At 45.7% G+C, this 19,634-nt stretch overlaps 1 protein-coding gene across 3 annotated transcripts in view; it reads left to right on the forward strand.

The window, feature by feature from the left end:
• The window catches only part of RPAP3 (RNA polymerase II associated protein 3), a 47,056-nt gene that overhangs the window by 3,404 nt on the left and 24,018 nt on the right, over positions 1-19,634 (forward strand). For all 3 annotated transcript variants that reach the window (XM_019543327.1, XM_019543325.1, XM_019543326.1), the window contains exons 2-7: positions 9,706-9,867; positions 10,959-11,099; positions 11,235-11,357; positions 15,662-15,789; positions 17,804-17,925; positions 18,354-18,424. In XM_019543327.1, coding sequence (XP_019398872.1) covers positions 9,715-9,867; positions 10,959-11,099; positions 11,235-11,357; positions 15,662-15,789; positions 17,804-17,925; positions 18,354-18,424 — 738 coding nt within the window. In that variant the 5' untranslated portion in view covers positions 9,706-9,714. The remainder of the gene's footprint in view (positions 1-9,705; positions 9,868-10,958; positions 11,100-11,234; positions 11,358-15,661; positions 15,790-17,803; positions 17,926-18,353; positions 18,425-19,634) is intronic.

Below are 19,634 nucleotides of genomic sequence, written 5' to 3' on the forward strand. Positions count from 1 at the left end.
GTGCATCACCTTGCACTTGTCTGTGTTGAATCCCATCCTATTCACATCCACCCACCCTTGTAACCTGTCTAGGTCTGACTGAAGCCTGATGCTTTCTTCTAGTGTGCCCACATCCCCCCACATCTTAGTGTCATCAGCAAATTTGAACAGGGTGCTTTTTACCCCCTCGTCCAAATTACTAATGAAGATGTTGAACAGTGCGAGCCCTGCAGAACCCCACTGCCCACGTCCTTCCAGGTTGAGAAGAACCCATCCACTACCACCCTCTGGGTGTGGCCCTCCAGCCAGTTGGCGACCCAGTTGAATGTGTGGGCGTCGACACCACAGTCCCCCAGTTTCTTAATGAGAACGGGGTGAGAGACAGTGTCGAATGCCTTCTGGAAATCCAGGAAGACTATATCCACTGCTACCCCTGCATCTAATGATCTGGTAACCTGATCTTAGAAGGCCACCAGGTTGGTCTGACAGGACCTGCCACTGATGAACCTGTGTTGGTTGCCTCTAAGCATGCAGTCCCTTGCTGGCCCCTCCTGGATGTGTGCCAGCATAATTTTCTCAAACAGCTTGCCAAGGATCAAGGTAAGACTAACTGGCCTATAGTTTCCTGAGTCCTCCTTCCTCCCTTTTTTGAAGATGGGAACCACACTGGCCCTCTTCCAGTCCTCTGAGACTACACCAGAGCACCACGAGTGCTCATAAAGTTGTGTCAGGGGTCCTGCAATGACCTCGGCCAATTCCTTTAGGATTCTAGGGTGGAGATTGTCCGGGCCAGCTGACTTGAACACGTCCAGTCCCTCCAGAAGCCCCCTAACTAGTTCCACGCTAGTTCCAGGTGTGCCTCCCCTGGGGCCCGAGGGGGGCCCAGCAGGGAGGTGACTGTTCTGGTCCCTACTTAGGAAGACAAAGGGAAAGAAATCGTTAAACATGTTAGCTTTGTCATCTGGTGTGACGACCAAATTTCCCAACGCGTCCTGCAAGGGCCCCACATTGCCCGGAACCTTCTTTTTGTCCCCTATGTATTTAAAAAAGGACTTCTTATTGTCCTTAATCTGAGAAGCTAGTCCTAATTCCATCTTTGCCTTGGCCTTCCTAACTGCCCCCCTACAACACCAAGCGACTGCAGAATAGTCATCCCTGGTGACAACCCATTGGGTATACGCCTCCTTTTAGGAAGGAGACATTCCCGGATGCTTTTAGTGAGCCATGGAGGCTTGTGTGCTTGTGTGCTCTCCTGCTTCCATTGATCCTCGTTGGGATTACCTTCCTTTGGGCTTGGAGGATCGCCTCCTTAAGGAGCAACCACTCTCCTTGGACATCTGGCTCCCCTCCCCTCTGGGACCTCAGTGCATCCCCAACTATCCTCCTTAGCTCGTTGAAGTTTGCCTTCCTAAAGTCTATGTATGTATGTATGTATGTATAAATGTGTATATATATATGCTATATGTACATATGTCTATGTATATGTATGTGTATATATGCTGTCACAGAATGGCTCCACTCCTACAAAACAAGCTATCCAGACTAGATGGAAATAACACTGTGAAACACTCTTAAACCATGAGTCAACTGGCTATACCACCATCAAGTCCTCCCCCGTCCCCCATCCCCCTCACCCTGAAATGGGATGCGTCGTCACCCTCCTAGCCTAGAAGTAGTCTGGCATGCCATGGAGGAAACCAAGGACAACAAGGCTACTAGACCGGGGTGGCATACCTGCTGAAATCTGTAAGGCTGGTGACTGGTACTGAGACTCGATACATTTATCCATGAATTTGGAACAACATAGAAATCCCTGGGCACTTCAAGAATGCTAACATCATGACTTCCTGAACCATCTTCTGCCTCTCACCAAGAAGCTCCTGCCAAGCAGCTCCTGCCAGAATCTCAGCATGCTTTCAGACTATCCCATGAAGCAGCTGGCATGATCTCTGTTGCTCACCAGATCCAAAAAAAAGTGTTGGAAACAACATCAGTCCCTGTATATGGCCTTTGTTGGCCTCATTAATGCCTCTGATTCATTAATGTCAACAGGGAATGCAGTCGTTCTTCTGACAATCTGGTTCTTAATGGTGAAACCAACGCCATGTATTCAGCTGTTGCTTGCAGGTTTCCCTTTCCAGAAGAACGTATAGCCACCCTCCTCCTCCCTCAGATGGTCTTCATCTGCATGTCAGGTTTCGCCAAGAGCAGCAATATCAATGTTATATCCCAAGAGTTCTCAGGCAACAATAGCTCTTCTGTGTTCAGGTCTGTCATTGTTTGGATACATATATTCCAGGATGCAAAGGACGTTTTTGCATTTTGACCATAATTTGAATGATTTTCCTGGAAGCGGCTATCCAGTTGGGTAAACACTGTATATGGGCTTTATTGTTTTAACCAAAGCCTTCAACTCTGTTAACTATGAGGCCCTATGGAAGATCTGTTCAAACTTTGGCTACCCAGGAAATTTATCACCATCCTAAGATTCCTTCATGAGCAGATGACTGCAGCCTCTATCCTATACAGTGGCTCCGTTGTGGAGCCCTTTGCCATTCAAACTGGCATTAGGCAGGGATGCATGATCGCAATGTTTCTGTTTTCTATCTTTCTTCCAGTCATCAAGATGCTCCTTCATGACCTGCCACATGGCGTCAGCAGAGTACAGGACGGATGAGAATATTTTCACTCTCTCCCACCTTCGTGCTAAAACTACAGTTACTTTGGCCTCAGTTATGGAGCTTCAGTACGCTGATGATTGTGCTGTTGTTGCACATACTGAGGAGGACCTACAAACTGCTTCTCTCAAGTATACCAGTGCCTGGGACTGACTAGTATGGAAGTGTTGATTATTCAATATCAGTTGCAGTGGACAGAGCATTGGGTGTGCTTGTCTGGTACATGTTTACTGAAACAACTGTTATGCTCTCAGCCAAGAACAAAGACATGTTGGGGGCCAGAGGAAATGCATCAAGGACACTCTCAAGGCGAACACTAAGAAGTGTGGCACTGACACCACAAATTGAGAAAAACGAACCCGGGACAAAGCTACATGGTAATGCCTAGCGAGAGACGGTACATCTTACTTTAAGGAAAACAGTCTTGTCCTGGAGGCAGAATAATGAAAGAAATGGGAGGAAAGGAAACAAGACCAGTTTAACCACCACACTGTGGCATTTGCCAGAGAGCCTGTGGCTCTAGAATTGGCCATCAACAAATTCATCTATAACCCTTTACTTGACCCATAAGAGTGATTATCCTCGACTGTGAGGGATTACCACGTCTAATAAGTATATATGCAGTCTTTGTATGTGTATTCTTTTTTCTTTATTTGTATGCATGTACATACATACAATATTTTTTAGTGCTTCTGAATTCTTGGCCTTGGATGTTTATACAGAAAACAAATTCTATGTTTGTAAGAATATCTATGGTTATGGGACAGAGTAAGCAACTAGGTGTAGTAACAGACAAAACAGCATGTTTTGTGCTGTACACCAGCTACTTGTAGATAAAGGTTGGAAAAATGCTTCTTCAGTAGAATCTACTGATCATTTTCCTATCTGTTTCCCTTGGCCTCCTTCCTGGTCAGATAGATGTCCATCTAGCTTAGCTAGAGCTAGAAGGACTATCGCAGACCAGATGCCAGAATAGCTGGCTTGTTGATTTGATTTGGTCTAGAAATTTCTTTATTCCTGTTACATCTTTGCCTTGCTGGATGATATACTTTCTGTATAAATATACCTCTTCTGAAATGCTCTTTATGCATAATTTAAATATGACTGTCTCTTGTTTATGGCAAAATTTATAACTGGTTCTAGAAATGCTTTGGTGTAGTCCTTTTTCAAAAGCAACTCTAGTGCTCGCTCTGTTCTTCATTTTTAATACTTGCATTATGATTGTGTTTTTAAGATGTCTATAGTCTTTTGACCATGAATCTATACCATTTAACGATTCCAGTATTTTTTAAATAAGACAGAATATATATTCTCGATTCTTTCTTGGTTTTCATTTAAAGAAATACCCAAAGGCTTCAATATTTCTATGAAAGAGAAACTAGCAAAGGATACTTATATGGATAATAAATTAGCAAGAATAATGGAGATGTAACTAGATCATGCATTTCACATTTTTATAAGGCATTTGATGAGAGGAGGGTGCATAGAAAGATACAGAATGAGAACATTTTAAAGAGTACAGCTAAGGAACTGGAATTTTTTTAAGATCAGGTACAAAACATCCTGTAAGCTAACTAAGCATGACTTTGGTTTTTTTTTAAATCCGATGTCTTATTTTAAGTGTAAATAAAGTATTGATGGTAATTTAAACTTTACCCAGACTATTAAAGTTGAAGATAAAGAAGGGTCCTCCCTGCTGATTTCACTTAATTTTCTGCTTCTCCAGGAAAACATGAGAGGGTGAGTTCTGTAGCTGAACTTTATGTTAAATGTTAATATCTTAAAGATGGCCCCTTTTGGTTTAAATCACAGGCTTGTATAGCTAAAACATTCTGAAAAAAATCCCTGAAGAAAAGTTTTCTTTAATCTGGCTTTAGTATTTGCCTATTTGCCAACTTCTGGATGCTTCTTCCCTGACTTATTTTAGGAAAGGCTCCTGATTCCAAAATCATGCAAATGTGACTTGTTTCATAGTAGTTTCATAGTTAGTAGGCTTGGAAGGGACCTGAGCAGGTCATCAAGTCCGACCCCCTGCCATGGCAGGAAAGAGTACTGGGGTCAAACGACCCCAACAAGGTGGTCATCCAGCCTCCTCTTAAAAACCCCCAGGGTAGGAGCCAGCACCACTTCTCTTGGAAGTTGGTTCCAGATCCTAGCCACCCTGTCCGTGAAGTAGCGCCTCCTGATATCTAGCCTAAATCTACCCTCTGCCAGCTTGTGACCATTATTCCTGGTCACTCCTGGTAGTGCATGGGAGAACAGAGACTCCCTCAGTGCCTGCTGGCCCCCCCCTGACTAGTTTGTAACAGGCCACTAGATTCCCCCTCAGCCTTCTCTTGTGGAGGCTGAATAGGTTCAGGTCCCATAGCCTCTTCTCGTAGGGCCTGCCCTGCTGCCCCCTGATCATGCAAGTGGCCCTCCTCTGGACCCTCTCCATGCTGTCCACATCCCTTCTGAAGCACGGCGCCCAGAACTGGACGCAATACTCCAGCTGTGGCCTGACCAGTGCCTCATAGAGGGGGAGTATCACCTCCTTGGACCTGCTTGAGATGCATCTGTGGATGCATGGCAAGGTGCAGTTGGCCTTCCTGACTGTATCCCCCCACTGCCGGCCCATGTTCATCTGGGCATCGGTGATGACTCCAAGATCCTTTTCTGCCTCTGTACTGATGAGAAGGGAGTTCCCCAGCTTGTAGGTATGGTGCTGGTTCTTCCTCCCTACGTGCATCACCTTGCACTTGTCAGTGTTGAATCCCATCCTATTCTCATCTGCCCACCCCTGTGACCTGTCTAGGTCTGATTGTAGCCTATTTCTTCCTTCTAGTGTGCCCACATACCCCCACATCTTAGTGTCATCAGCAAATTTGAACAGGGTGCTTTTTACCTCCTTCTCCAAGTCACTGATGATGTTGAACGTTGCGGGCCCAAGGACTGAGCCCTGCAGAACCCCACTGCCTACATCCCTCCAGGTTGAAAATGACCCATCCACCACCACTCTCTGGATGCAGTTCTCCAGCCAGTTGGCGACCCATTTGACTGTGTAGGTGTCGACACCACAGTCCCCCAGTTTTTTAATGAGAACAGGGTGAGAGACAACGTCAAAGGCCTTTTGAAAGTCCAGGAAGACTATGTCCACTGCTACCCCTGCATCTAAACATTTGGTGATCTGGTCGTAGAAGACCACCAGGTTGGTCTGACAGGAACTGCCTCTAATGAACCCGTGTTGGTTGCCCCTAAGCATAATCTCCCCTGCTGGCCCCTCGTGGACATGTGCCAGAATAATTCTCTCAAAAAGTTCACCCAGTATTGAGGTAAAACTAACTGTCCTGTAGTCTCCCGGGTCCTTCTTCCTCCCCTTTTTGAAGATGGGAACCACATTGGCCCTCTTCCAGTCCTCTGGCACCACACCAGAGCACCACAAGCGCTCGTAAAGCTCTGCCAGGGGTCCCACAGTGACCTCGGCTAATTCCCTCAGTACTCTGGGGTGGAGATCATCCAGACCAGCTGATTTGAATACATCAAGTCCTTCCAGAAGTTCCCTAACTAGTTCCTCACTAACCCTTGGCCTAGGTTCGCCTCCCCTGGGGTGTAAAGGGGACCCGGGGGGTGGGTGTGGCTGTTCCAGTCCCTGCTCAGGAAGATGGAGGCAAAGAAGTTGTTAAATAGGTTAGCTTTGTTGTCTGGTGTGACCGCCAAATTTCCTAGCAGGTCTTGCAGGGGCCCCCCGTTACCCAGAACCTTCTTTTTGCCCCCTATGTATTTAAAAAAAGGACTTCCTGTTGTCCTTGATCCGGGAAGCTAGCCCTAGTTCCATCTCCATCTTGGCCTTCCTGACTGCCCCCCTGCATCCCTGAGCAAGTGCAATATAGTCCTCCCTGGTGATGGCCCCTCCCTTCCATTGGGTGTGTGCCTCCCTTTTAGCTAAGAGACATTCCCGGATGCTTTTGGTGAGCCATGGGGGCTTTTGCACCCTCCTTCCCCCTTTGATCAGTGTTGGGATTACTTCCTTTTGGGTTTGGAGGATCGTCTCCTTAAGGACCGACCACTCTTCTTGGACACGTGGCTCCCCTCTCCTCTGGGACCTCAGTGCTTCCCCGACTATTGTTCTTAGATCAGTAAAGTCCGCCGTCCTGAAATCTAGCGCTGCTGCTGCCTTGCTGTAGGCCTTTGCCACCTGCGCTGGATGGTGAATTCCAGCAGGTAATGATCACTGTCGCCCAGATGGTCGAGCACCCGCACCAGGTCATTGCCGATGGCCAGCACCAGATCCAAGGCGTTTCCCTTGGTGGGGCTGTGCACCTCCTGGATTAGATGGAGGTCCTCCATTTGGGCTAGGAACCTATGTGAGCAGTCTGACTGCTCTTCTCATCAGATGTCTGGAAAGTTCAGGTCACCCATGATGACCACGTCCTTTGACCTAACTACCTCCATGAGCTGACTTAAGAATTCCTGGTCTAGCGCTTCCCCTTGGTTGGGTGGTCTGTAGTAGACCCCCACCGTTAAGTCTCTTTCCCCTTGACTGCCTTGTATTCTAACCCAGAGCACTTCAGAGTGCCCCTCTTCTGACTTTGTGCCACCTGATGAGGATGTGTATTCCTCCTTAATGTAGAGCGCCACGCCCCCACCTTTCCTCCCTGTCCTGTCCCTCCTGTACAGCCTATAGCCTTTGATATTCACCGCCCAGTCATGTGTTGGGTCCCACCACGTTTCGTTGAGCCCCACTGTCTGGGTTGGTGTCAGCTAGCAGGAGGGTAAGTTCCTCTTGATTGTTTCCCATACTACAAGCATTTGTGTAAAGGCATTTGAGGCTTCCTGTGGATGTGTGCACTGGCTCCCTACTTTCAGCATTACCCTGGCCCCTGTTGTTTACCTGCGTATATGTTCCGCTCATTGGTCTAGGCTGGGCTGTACTTGTGGATGTTGCTTGATTTGGCAGTCCAAGGCTTCCTCCGCCCTCCTCTTCCCCTTCCCCCAGCGAGCCTAGTTTAAAGCCCGCCAGAGGAGATCCGCCAACCTCGAAGAGAACACTCGCTTACCTTTAGGGGAGAGGTGGAATCCATCCCATCCGAGCATTTCTCTTGTCGTGGTGTGCGGGTCGTTGTCAAGGAAGCCAAAGCCCACCTCAAGACACCATTCCCGAAGCCAACAGTTGGTCTCTGCGATGCATGTCTCATACCGTCTTCCACGTCCGCTCACTGGTAGGACAGAAGAGAAAACCACCTGTGCACCTACCTCCTTCAGCACGCCCCCCAAAGCGTGGTAGTCCACCATCAGGTGTTCGGGGCTTCTGGCCGCATGTTTAGTTCCCACATGGATTAGGACCATGGGGTAGTAATCAGTGGGCTGAATCATGGCCTGGATCATCCCCTTCACGTCCTGAATCTTTGCTCTGGGTAGGCAGTAGACCTCACTTGTCGAGGGGTCCTGGCGACAGATGGGGCCCTCTGTACCTCTCAGGATGGAGTCACTCAATGCTTTTTCCTTCGGGACTGCTTAGCTCCTTCGGCCTGCTCGGAGCATGGAGTTGCCTCTTCTCCTTCCTTCTCCTCCAGAGTTGCCAGGGCATTGTACCTGTTTTCCAGCCGGACTGAAGGAAGTGGTACTGTTGTGTTGCGAGCAGCCCTGGTTCTGGAGGTGACCGTCTGGCACTCTGCAGTGGAGGGCACTTCCCGAGGTGCTTCTTCCTTGGGTGTGTGGCCCTGCAGAGAAAGGAAAAAGCCATCAATTTCTTCTTCCACCTCCCCTCAGCCTGCTAACCTCCTCCTGGAGCTCCCTCATTTGCACCTCCAGGGCCCTAACGCGGGTGTCTGCAGGACAGGTGTGGGGGTCCCCAATCCCTGCCTCCCCAGGCCTTGCAGGGCAACTCCCGCAGGCCAGGGAGTGGGGGGATGCCAGCCCCCCCATGGGCTCTGTCTGAGTGGAGGCCTCAGAGAAGCCCCGGGTAGCCTGCGCCCCCAGGGCAGGGGCCCTGGCAGCACTCCGTGTCAACACCGTCATAGGAGTTGCTGCTTGTTTATAGCTTAGTGAAGTGCCTTTGCCCTGCCCTAGCAGGAGTCTCCCTCCTGGCCCTTCCTGCTTACCTGCCAGTGCGAATGCCTACGCACTCTTTTTGCACAGTGCGGCTCAGGAGCGCGGCTTCCTACCGGCTCAGCTAAGGGATCCGAGGGGCTCCCCTTCTGGATCTGGCTCAGCTGTGTCCGGTCCCTCTGCCCACTTACCTGATGCTGCCCCCACTGCTGGCTCCGCTGCTGCTGCATCCGCCTCCACCTCGGGTTAAGTAAGGGGGCACATATGCATGCAGGACATGCGTTTGCCTGGATCCCTCCTCTCCTCCCTGCTCCTGGCTCCCGAGTGCCGAGGGCTATATCAAACCGTGGCCTTTAAAGGCTGCAGTTTGAATTTCCCACCACTGCCCCAACAGCCAGTCGGGCACTCCGGTCTTCCCAGAAGTGCCTGCTGGCAGTCCCGCCCCCTGTGCTCCCCCGCTGAGGAGATCTGGTGCCTCCTGAGCCTGCTCCCTGAAGGTTAACCCCAGAGGGTGCACCCTAGCTTGTGTGGGACAGTCCCCCCTAGCCCACCTCTTGTTTGCGCACTCTGTTCATGTGGCGTGGCTCCCTACCAGCTCAGCGAAGAGGGACCCAGGGGGCTTCCCCTCTGGATCTGGCTCAGCTGTGTCCCATCCCTTTGCCCACTTACCTTAGGGGGATCAGCTGATGCTGCCCCGCTGCTGGCTCCGCTGCTGGTGCCTCCACCTCGGGTCAGGTAAGGGGGCACATCTCCTCCCTGCCCCTGCTCCCATTTAATTCTTCTGAAATATTTTCATTCAGAGTTGAACCGTTATTATTTATTTTCTTTTTTTTAACAGTCATTTTAACTTGTTTGTTTCTCCTCCTTTTCATACTTAATGGGCTTTTTCTCATAATGGTGGGAAAACTGAATGGTACCTGCCAAGTAATTCAGTTCAACCATGACTCTTTATATTAATGAAGCTAGCCTCCAATAAATGCTGTAATTCTCATCAGACTTGTTTTTATTCCCCCAAATTCAGAAGATAATAATGACTTCACCAAATAAAGCACTAGAGTTACAGCTACAAATGAAACAAAATGCTGAAGAGCTTCATGATTTTATGAAGGAATTGGAGACCTGGGAAAAAGATATTAAGCAGGTGGATTCTGAACTAAGAAAACAGAGTGGTGCCCCAGAGGAGGTAAATTCAAGAGTCCAATCTGTAAATGAATATGCCTGTTCATAAAAGTGGTATGTATTAGATTTACATGGTGCACTGTCCAAAGAAAGGTGCTTAATAATTGCTTGCTTGGTGTTTGAGTTTTTGTTTTTGAAGGCTTTTTGTTTTGGGTGTGTGCGCGCATGTGTGCTTACCTGCGAACAGCCAGGTTTTTTCTATGTCTTTTTTCCCCACAATTTACATGGCAGAGCAAGCAATCCATTATTTAAGGTATTTAGTTTTGATGGCCCAAATCCTGGGTGTTTACATTAACTTGTTAATCCTTTTGACTCCAGTGGGCCTACATGCATGACGAAGGCAAATAGGATTCAAAGGAAATCCGTTGCTTCTGAAGGAGTTCACAAACTGCAGAAAAAGTTTTGGAAGTAGATGGCTTATTTTAATAGAAATAACTTGATGTAGATTCCTATTGAAATAAATGGCAAAATGCCTATTGACTTTGGTGGCTCCAGAATTTCACTGCCTGTGCACAAATAGATAACTGGTATTGGTGAGGAATATGCAAATGGCTGCCATGAAATATGCCAATGGGTTTTTTCATGTTAACTATTTCAGAGTAAGAAAAGAAAGAAATACAGAATCAACCCACTTTTTAGTGTCACACATGCACATTATCAATTATTTACCGATCTTTTTATCAGCTTGTAGAGCAGCACCAACATGAACATTATTTCACTCAAGCTGTGTTTTGTATGTTACCAAGGAATAAATACAGTTTCCTTTAAAGAGTTTAAGAATCAGAAGCCAAAAGTGAACTTGAATATAAATTACCTCAGAATTGTGATGCTGAAATGACTTGTACATATAATTTCATTTTCTGAAAAATTTTGAAGTTTCTAAAGAGGGGCAAGGGTTATATCTATTATTGGACCAACTGTCATTGGGATAGAGTTAGACAAGCTTTTGAATGCATTCTGCATTAGGTTCCTAAACTGTTTGTCTTCACCTCCTGAGTCATATATTGGTTTGGGGTTTCTGGGGATGTATACCCTCAATATTGCTGTTAATAAAAACTGAAAACTAAATTGAAGTAATATTTTTTTTCTATCTAGAATTTACCACCAATTCGAAATGAGGCATATAGGAAAAAGAAAAAAAGCAAAACTAAAGTTCCTTCTAAGAAAACGACTGAAGAAAACCAAAAAAACAAGATAAAGTCTTATGACTATGAAGCATGGGGAAAGCTTGATGTGGTAAATAATTAATGAGAATGTACTCCTTCTCTAGATCATCTTGATCCTCTGCCTAGTCATTTATTTGCATTTGTGTAGAGTTAAAGATTATAATGAATGCAGCTTAATAGCTGACTTAATTTTCTGTCATTTCAGGATAGAATACTTGAAGAACTGGATAAAGAAGATAGCACCCATGATTCTGTATCTCCAGACTCTGATTCTGAAGAGGATGGAATTCGTATAGATCAAGAGAAAGCTGTTGCTGAGAAAGAAAAGGTTATTACAGCACTAAATGATTTCTTTAATGCAATAATACTTGAACAGTATCTTTGAGTGATTGTCTGCATGACTTAACTTTTGATGAGTTCATGCCTAAGATTGTGTGTGGGGGTGGGGGGGGGCTATTAGAGCTGTCCCTAACTTTAGACATTCTTGTGCCTCTTTCTCTATGCCCAAGATTATGAAGTGTGGCATTGGTCCAGCAATCTTTCAGTTCCTTCTTTAATGCTCAGAACGGTGGTGTGTGGTTTGTTGGGAGTTGCTTTATTACACCTTTTTGCTAAAGAATTAGGCGTTATGCCCAGCCTTCTGTAGTCTAGCTTTTATGGCTAAAACTAAATCCCTGGAATTAAAGATTGTGAGGTTGCTATAACTCTGAATAACTCTCAGAATTTTTTATGCGTTCAGGGGGAAGAGAGCCCTTCCTTTTCCAAAAATCTTTTATTTTTTGCTCCTTCCTTTAAGAGCATTCAGGCATCTTCATAACATGAGGTTAAAAATCTTGCTACATTTTCATGGTCTCTTTCAAATGCCTTAATGAACTGTCAAGGTTCTTTGGGTAAATCCAATATCTAATGAGCTGTGGCATTGATTTGAGTTCCTGGGCACTTTCTTCAAGAGCACATAAGAACTTTTGACACAAGTCACACTTGACTTTCTGGTGAACAGATTTGAGAAACATGGGCTAAACAACTACAAGATGGACATAAAACCAGCTCAATAGCCATAAGAAAAGAGTAATTGCAAATGGATCTATGTTGGATACAAATGGATCTAGGCTGTAATAGCAGGAGGTTTCAAGTTGAGTTCCACAGTGGTTTGTCCTCAGTCTAGTGCTGTTCAATATGTTTGTTAATGATTTGTATACTGGAATAGAGAATTTTTAAAGTGGGAAATAATTCACTGCCTTTACTGTCATAACCCTAAGAAAAGTTGCACAAATTACTAGAGATCCTACATGCCTTCACACCTGCTAGAACTAACATGCCAGTTAATTAAATCTTGTTAGATCTATGACAGACCTGTGACAAATCCCAGCAGTTATGGCACCTACTTCTATCAAGTTAAAAAGTGATCAGGTTCCTGACCACAGCAGTTCTTAGTCTCTTCCCCACAAAACAGACCCACATACCATTCGCACCCCCTAATTTGGGATTTGTTCTAAGGGATTTGATTGACTTTACGCCGATCCAGTCCCTATTTTCAGTCAATGATATAAGACTACTTGTTCTTAAAAAATTACAAAGAAGGTGTACTCTTATTATTTATTTCAGTCATTTTTGGTCTCTTGGTTATTTTTTCCACTTTCTTCAGGATCTTCTTTCATGACATACCATTAAAACAAAAATCAGACTCCCTACTGGATCTCAGAGCATGAAAGGGCCCTTGAAATACAGAGGAAAAGCTTTTTTTTCCCCTGTTTGTTTCCCTGTCTTTCTAATCTCAACAAGGGAAAAAAAAAGAGTCAGTTCAGGTCAGTTCAAATCAGGTACCATCTCAACAAATTCATTTGTCATTTAAAATTCAGGATGATGACCTTAGTTTTTATACTTCCTTTACTGGGCTTATTCATACTTGTCAACGTGTAAGATAGCTACTGTTCCATATCAGTTCACTGTACACACAGGAAATAAGAGAATCCTGTGGCAGGACCAGCTCATCTGATGTGACAATTCCTGTACAGCACAACTGAAACTTTTTATTTGGAAGGTGTTCATCTGCCGTCTTCGATGGAAGCCTGTTTTTGGACTATCACTAAACAAATTTTCATTTTCCTATTCAGGATCATGACATTTTCCCACTCTATAGTTGCTAGATGCTCCTTAAAGACTTCATTCATGCATTTTTGAAAGTCTAGGAACCCATTTCTTGTAACATCTTTGTAGCATTCATAGGATTCATGAGACTGATACCTCTTTGGGAATCTAGCTCTCTATACCACCTTTTCATGAAGACATATTTTTTAATATCCTTAACTCAAGAGTAGTGGCATTTCAGGTTCTTGTAGGTGACCTACTCTGTAATGTTCTTACTTAAGTGTCTTTTGCTTCCCCCTAAATAAAACTAATCAGCTTTCTTCCAAGCTGCAATCAAATCAAAAGGAGGACAAACTGCATACCCTTTATATACTAACACAACTGCCTTCTTATATGGCTTTGATGGAGGGAGTCCCGTTAGGACCTTGCCTAGACTGTTTATAGCATCTTTCAAATAAGTTAACAGTTGAGCAATAACCATCCAAAAACTATCTAAATGGAGTTTAAGTAAATCACATTATGAGGTGAAACAAATTCTTAGGTTGCACCAGTAGGTTATCCTATTGGAAAACTCACAGAAGCTTTGAAAGACACCCCATTGAAGATATTTAGAAGATGGCAGAAGTCTACACTCAGCTATCATTGTTTCTAACTGAGGGCTTAAGACTGAATTCCTGCTTTGGCAGATCTCTCCTGCCATCCTTGGTTAGAATTTCCAGCACCTGTTCCTGACTGTGAGGTTACTGCTTGCTCACCAGAAATAAACTATATGTCAATAACATAGATAGTTTTGCCACCTACTATCACTAAAATCCTGTACCATCTGAATTCTCTATATGTGAAGGAGATGAAAAATGGTTGTGCCCATTTGCCTTTAATGTGCTTAGGTGAAGAGATGAGATTTGAGAGTATATTAGACACCAAAAAGTGTCACATCTTGTGTTCATGGAGGGCATGTGTATCAGGTAGAACTCTTGTAGACAGCACCTCTTGAAGAACCACAGTTACTTTGGGGCATAAGCTCTGAGTATGTGGAGGCCCAAGGACCCTGGCTCCCCTTGGGAAGGATAACCACCTGTCCCTACTGGGCAGAACAATCCCATAATGGGAACATCAGATCCTGGTCCCAGGCTGCATGACTCCAGGACAGCCTTTGTTCCAAATTCCCCATTTTGTGCTGGGATCTGGGTTTACCATTCACTGTGGAAAAAAGGCAGGAAATGGTGGGTTTCTCCTTGGAGGCTGGCAAAGTTCCAGCCTGCAATGGGCTTCAGAGAGCAGAATGCAGGGAGCACCATGTGCATGTGCACATGTACATGGCTAGTAATACAGCCCCAGGTAATGGTGGAGAGCAGTTCCCCCAGCTGCCCCCCCCCCCCCAGTGAGGGAGGAAGGGAGTGGGGTGTAGGGGCTGGACCTGAGGCACTGCATAGCCAGGCCAGTTCACAGAGCCTGGGGCGAGGGCAGGGAGCAAGACAGAACAGCAGGTGGCTCATTTGGGGGGGTGGCTCCCTGCCACTGCTGCATGCATTCCCAGGAAAAGGGGCATGGGAGGGCTTGTGCCCCAGATTTGTGCAGGCTGCCTGCTGTGACCTCAGAGCTATATGCCTTGCTTCCCTCCCCCCTAGGAGCCCCACATGGGCTATGTTGCCATGGTGAGGTGCCCCTTGCCCACCTGGCAGCAGTAGGGGGGCACAACACCCCTGTGCAAGGCTTCCAGGGGGAAGGAAACAGGATGGGGGGCCCTGAGGCTGCAGGGGAAGCCTGTATCAACCCCTACCACAGGCTCCGGTCAGCTGAGCTCTGGTCTGGCTTTGCTGCCAGGGTGGGGAAGGAGGGCCATCAGACTCCGCCCCCCTGCAAAAATAAAAGTTGGCACCTATGATTCAGGGTAAGTAACTGGTCTTTTTGTCCTGCTGAAGTCTGAGCTACAACATATGATGGGATTTGTTCTAAACTCTCTCAAGGCCAGTGATGCTTTATAATATTTTAGATCAGAATTTTCGCTCTTGTTTTCCACACAACATTTTAAGTCATCTTTTTGTTAGAGGTGCTAAGTTGTTAAGACTGGACCTCCCTGTATTCGTCTTGAAAACATCACCTTTCTTTTCTGCCTTGTCAATATTCTTCACCCTGGACTTGAAGCAAAATCTAGCAGTGGCAAAAGAAGTTCAGTCTTTTTATCTACTGTTTAGTGTGAGTAGAATGACTAAGGATACTAGAAAGGGTGCAAATTACAATGGGACTAGCCTGCTATGTCTGCCTCTCCCATGATGCACAGGGTTCAGGAATCTGTATGACTGAGTGCAAGCAGCTGGGTGCTCCAAAGGGGTGAGACTGTTTGGATAGTCACAGCCATTTTAGAACATGAGAAGAATTAGAACACATTAAGGGATTAGTAACTGACTAATGTTGGGATGAGACAGCATTTGGATATAGTCAGTGAAATATTTGACAAAAATTAATTAGTAAAAATGCTGTAAAGAGGTGAAAGTATTTGTCACATTACAGTATACTAAATTGACAAAAAGCATATTTTTACAGGGCAATAAGTATTTCAAACAAGGAAACTATGATGAAGCAATCGAATGTTACACACGAGGGATGCATGCTGATCCGTACAATCCAGTCTTGCCCACAAACAGAGCATCATCTTTCTTTAGAATGAAAAAGTAAGATCTATGTTGTGAATGTATCTTTTTAATTTTTTTAATAAAATTTTCCTTCAGATTTTAGTTATGGGATTATTCGTTGGAAGACCCATGGGTCTGTTTATTTTACAACATCAGCCTGCTTTGCAACTTGAGTTAATGACACTGGTTCCTCGTAAATAAACAGTAGGGGTATACCAGTAAAGATTTTCTTGGTCGATACCAATAGCCAATTTATTAACCAGTCATATTGGCCGATACCGATCCGATAGCCAATATACAGGAATGCAGCTGGGCAGCCGAGAGTCACGTCCTGCTGGTAAGTCGGGGTGAGGGGGAGGGAAGGGTTGGGGCAGCTTGAGGTCCACAGTGAAGGAAGGAGAGAGACAGGGGCAGAGACAGGTGCTGCCCAGTCAGGGGGGTGAATGGGACCCTGGGCAGGGTGTGGGATGGAGTTGTGGGCAGCTCATCCAGGGAGCGGGGTGGAAATACTGCACACACTTCTGGAGGAGGTATGGGGGGGGGTACATGCCCCCTGCATTTGTGTGCAGGTCAGAGGTGGGTTGTTTGTTGCAAGCTCGGGGCCAGGGGCAGTGTCAGCCTCTTCCTGGTATGGGGGCTGGGCTCAGGGTGGGCAGGGGTATGGCAGGCTCAGCTGCGTGGGGTGGGTGGCTGGCCCTGGGAGGCATGGCTGTATGGTGGGGGCCCTGCGGAGAATTTTAGAATAGCTATAGCCTCCCAACACTCCCCCACAGTGCCACCTGTTGGGGGCACGCACTCTGCTTTGCTGCTTTTACCTCAGGAGTCTCCCGTTGTGGGTCTGGCAGGGGGCACATGGCTGAAATAAGACTCCTGGGGGAAAGGCAGAAGAATGGAGTGCCCCAAGCAGGATTGGCATGGGGGGGGTCCTATATCAACCCCAGAATTCCCCCTAGGCCTCCCACAGCCACCTCTTCCAGTGCCACCACCACCTGCCCCCGCTTAACTGAGCCTGCCCTACCTCTGCCTCCCCTGGCCTATCCTTCTGCTGGGAAGAGGCTGGCACTGCCTCTGCCCCACACATATCCAGGGGAGGGGGGCACATTCCCCCCATGCCTCCCTTATAGGTTTGTGCAGCACTGGGGAGCTGCCCCACCCCTGATGAACCACCCACAGCTCTGTCCTGTACCCTGCCCTGGGGTCCCATTCACGGCCTTGGCTGGGCAGCCCCTGCCCTGTTCTCTCCCTCACCATAAGGGCCTTGATTCCCCTCATAGACTTAGCGGTAGGACGCGGTTTTCCAAGCTGGCAGGCTGCATTCCTGCCCACATGCATGCGTGCAGCTTTGAGCATGCACACAGCATTTATCAGTGCCATTACCGTATTTTCGCACATATAGTCCACGGGCTATACACATTTTTACAAACTTGACAGATGGGTGCAGGCTATCCAAGGGTGTGGGCTATGCAGAGTCTTTAGAAGAGCATAGCCCGTCCCTGGCGGGATTGAGCATAGTGGCAGTGAGCGGGGCTACCTCCTCCCTCCCCCTCCTTGCTCGCAGCTCTTCATCCCTCCTGTCCCCCCCGCACCACTTTTAACTGGCTCCAGGTCCGGCAGCCGTGCCCAGCAGAGCCCAAGCTTTAGCATGGCTAGGAGCAGGGCTCACAGCTCCTTATCCCTCCCCTCCCCTGCAGCAATTAGCACCAATTAGCTCCGGCGGCTGTGGCCAGCAGAGCCCATGCTATCAAGTGCATGGAATACATGGGTGCAGTCTATACACGGACTATTTTACGAAAATACAGTTTTCCATGGGTTATACATTGGTGCGGGCTATATGCATGAAAATACGGTAATTGGCTGCATCAGCCAAAAAATGTTATAATGTTAATTTTCCTTTCATTGGTGCTGATCCAATATGTGACCGATATATCAGTGCATCTCTAATGAACAGTTTAATGTGCTTCATGATTTGATTAAATCTGTTAATTTAATGGAGAGCCATATTTATTTTTAATTTAAATATAGTTAAAGTAATTGATTTACATTATTGACACAGGTATTCTGTTGCTGAATCTGACTGCAATTTAGCACTTGCACTAGATAAGAATTATACAAAGGCATATGCCAGAAGAGGAGCTGCTCGCTTTGCTTTGAAAAATCTTCAGGGTGCCAAAGAAGGTTAGTGAGTTTTTTTGGGATACATTCCTTAAAGTGCAAGTGAGTGATTTATGCGCTTACTGATTAAAGCTTACTTTTTTGAGGATTTATTTTTATACTTCCCAATTTTTATACTTGCTGAATTTTTCACTTCCAGTTTCAAGAAATGGTGAAAATGACATCCAGATCGTTCTTCTATCAGCATGTAAAATAATACCGTCTGTCAGATGACTGTGATCTGGGAAACCAGAATCGAACCTTTAGTGCACTATATTGAGCTTACTATTCTAAGCTATTTAAAATATGAAGTACTTGGAACTATTGAACTTATTTGGATCTGCCATCTCCACTTCAACTTCCCAGTTAAAGGCACATTAGCTTAAAACTTGTCACCTGATATGGCATATAAAAATATGGAATTTTGATGTCTCCCTATCTTCTGGTTTTAGATTATCAGAAGGTTTTAGAATTGGATCCAAATAACTTTGAAGCAAAAAATGAACTGAGAAAAATAGATCAGGTAAGAAATAATGGTGGTTACTCACATAGTCTAATAAACATATGTTAAACTAAAACATATAGCAGAGGAAGAAAATTGCATATACGGGTACTCTGATGCATAATATATACATACAGTAGATAAATGCATAATTTCATAACGCACAACAAACAAATGTGGATTGGAATGGTATATTCTCATAAATATGGTTACTTGCATATTGGTTAAGTGCATGGCATTTTTCATCCCTTCTGTCTATTCTGTAATTTAATAGTTGATGATTTACTTGCACCAGAAACAATGAAAAATAAGCCTTTGTCAATGGGCTTCCATGAGACGCTTTGAAAATGACAGGAGGTAATCGCATTTCTAAGGGTCACGTCCCCTGACTTTCAAGACCTCTAATAGCAGCCCCAACTTAAAAGCAAGAGAGCTAGGCAGTTATGTGACTGCTAATAGCATAGCACCAAGCGTTCTGTGTCCCTAATAAGCACTGCTTACACCACAGTCAGTGCTGTGTCCCTAGACTGAGTAGTTCCTTCTCACTTTCAAAATTTCTAATAATCACTATCCAGAGGTGCTATTGGAAGCCTTAAAAATGAAAGAAGTCAGTTTCAGGACTGCTAATATCACAGCACTGACTGACCATTTATTATTAAAAACAGTTTACATTGAGTTTGGATAAATGAATGCTCCAGGTAAGTGTATAGCCTTTTTCATTTCTAAAACTATGCATGTAAATAGAGGACATGGTATGTCTTTTTATGTATGGAAGAGATGTATATGTTCTCTTGGCTACAGAGTAGTACTAGCTCATATAATCTTTACAACTCTGCTTACAGATGGGATTCAGAGATGCCATCATTCATTGTGAATAGGGGGCTTAAATACTGAAGAAGGTCAAACATCCATGGCATCTTCACACACTTAGTGTAATAGAGACAGCACATGCCTGAAATCTCTCTCTCTTTAGTGAGAGGCAAGCAGTTAGAGTCATATAAAATAGTGTTCAAAGGGACCTCAGGAACTCATCTAGTCCAACACCCTAAAAGAAGGACTATCCACAACTAGATCATCCCAGGCAAGGCTTTGTCTAGATGGGTCTTAGAAACCTCCAAGGATGTAGATTCCACAACATCTGAGTAGCCTGTTTCAGTGCTTTACCCCCTTCCTATTTCATAGATTTCATAGACATTAGGGCTGGAAGGGACCTCGGGAGATCATCGAGTCC

Source organism: Crocodylus porosus, unplaced genomic scaffold (genome assembly GCF_001723895.1).
Source record: "Crocodylus porosus isolate Cpor-Errol unplaced genomic scaffold, CroPor_comp1, whole genome shotgun sequence".
Classification (NCBI taxonomy): Eukaryota; Metazoa; Chordata; order Crocodylia; family Crocodylidae; genus Crocodylus; species Crocodylus porosus.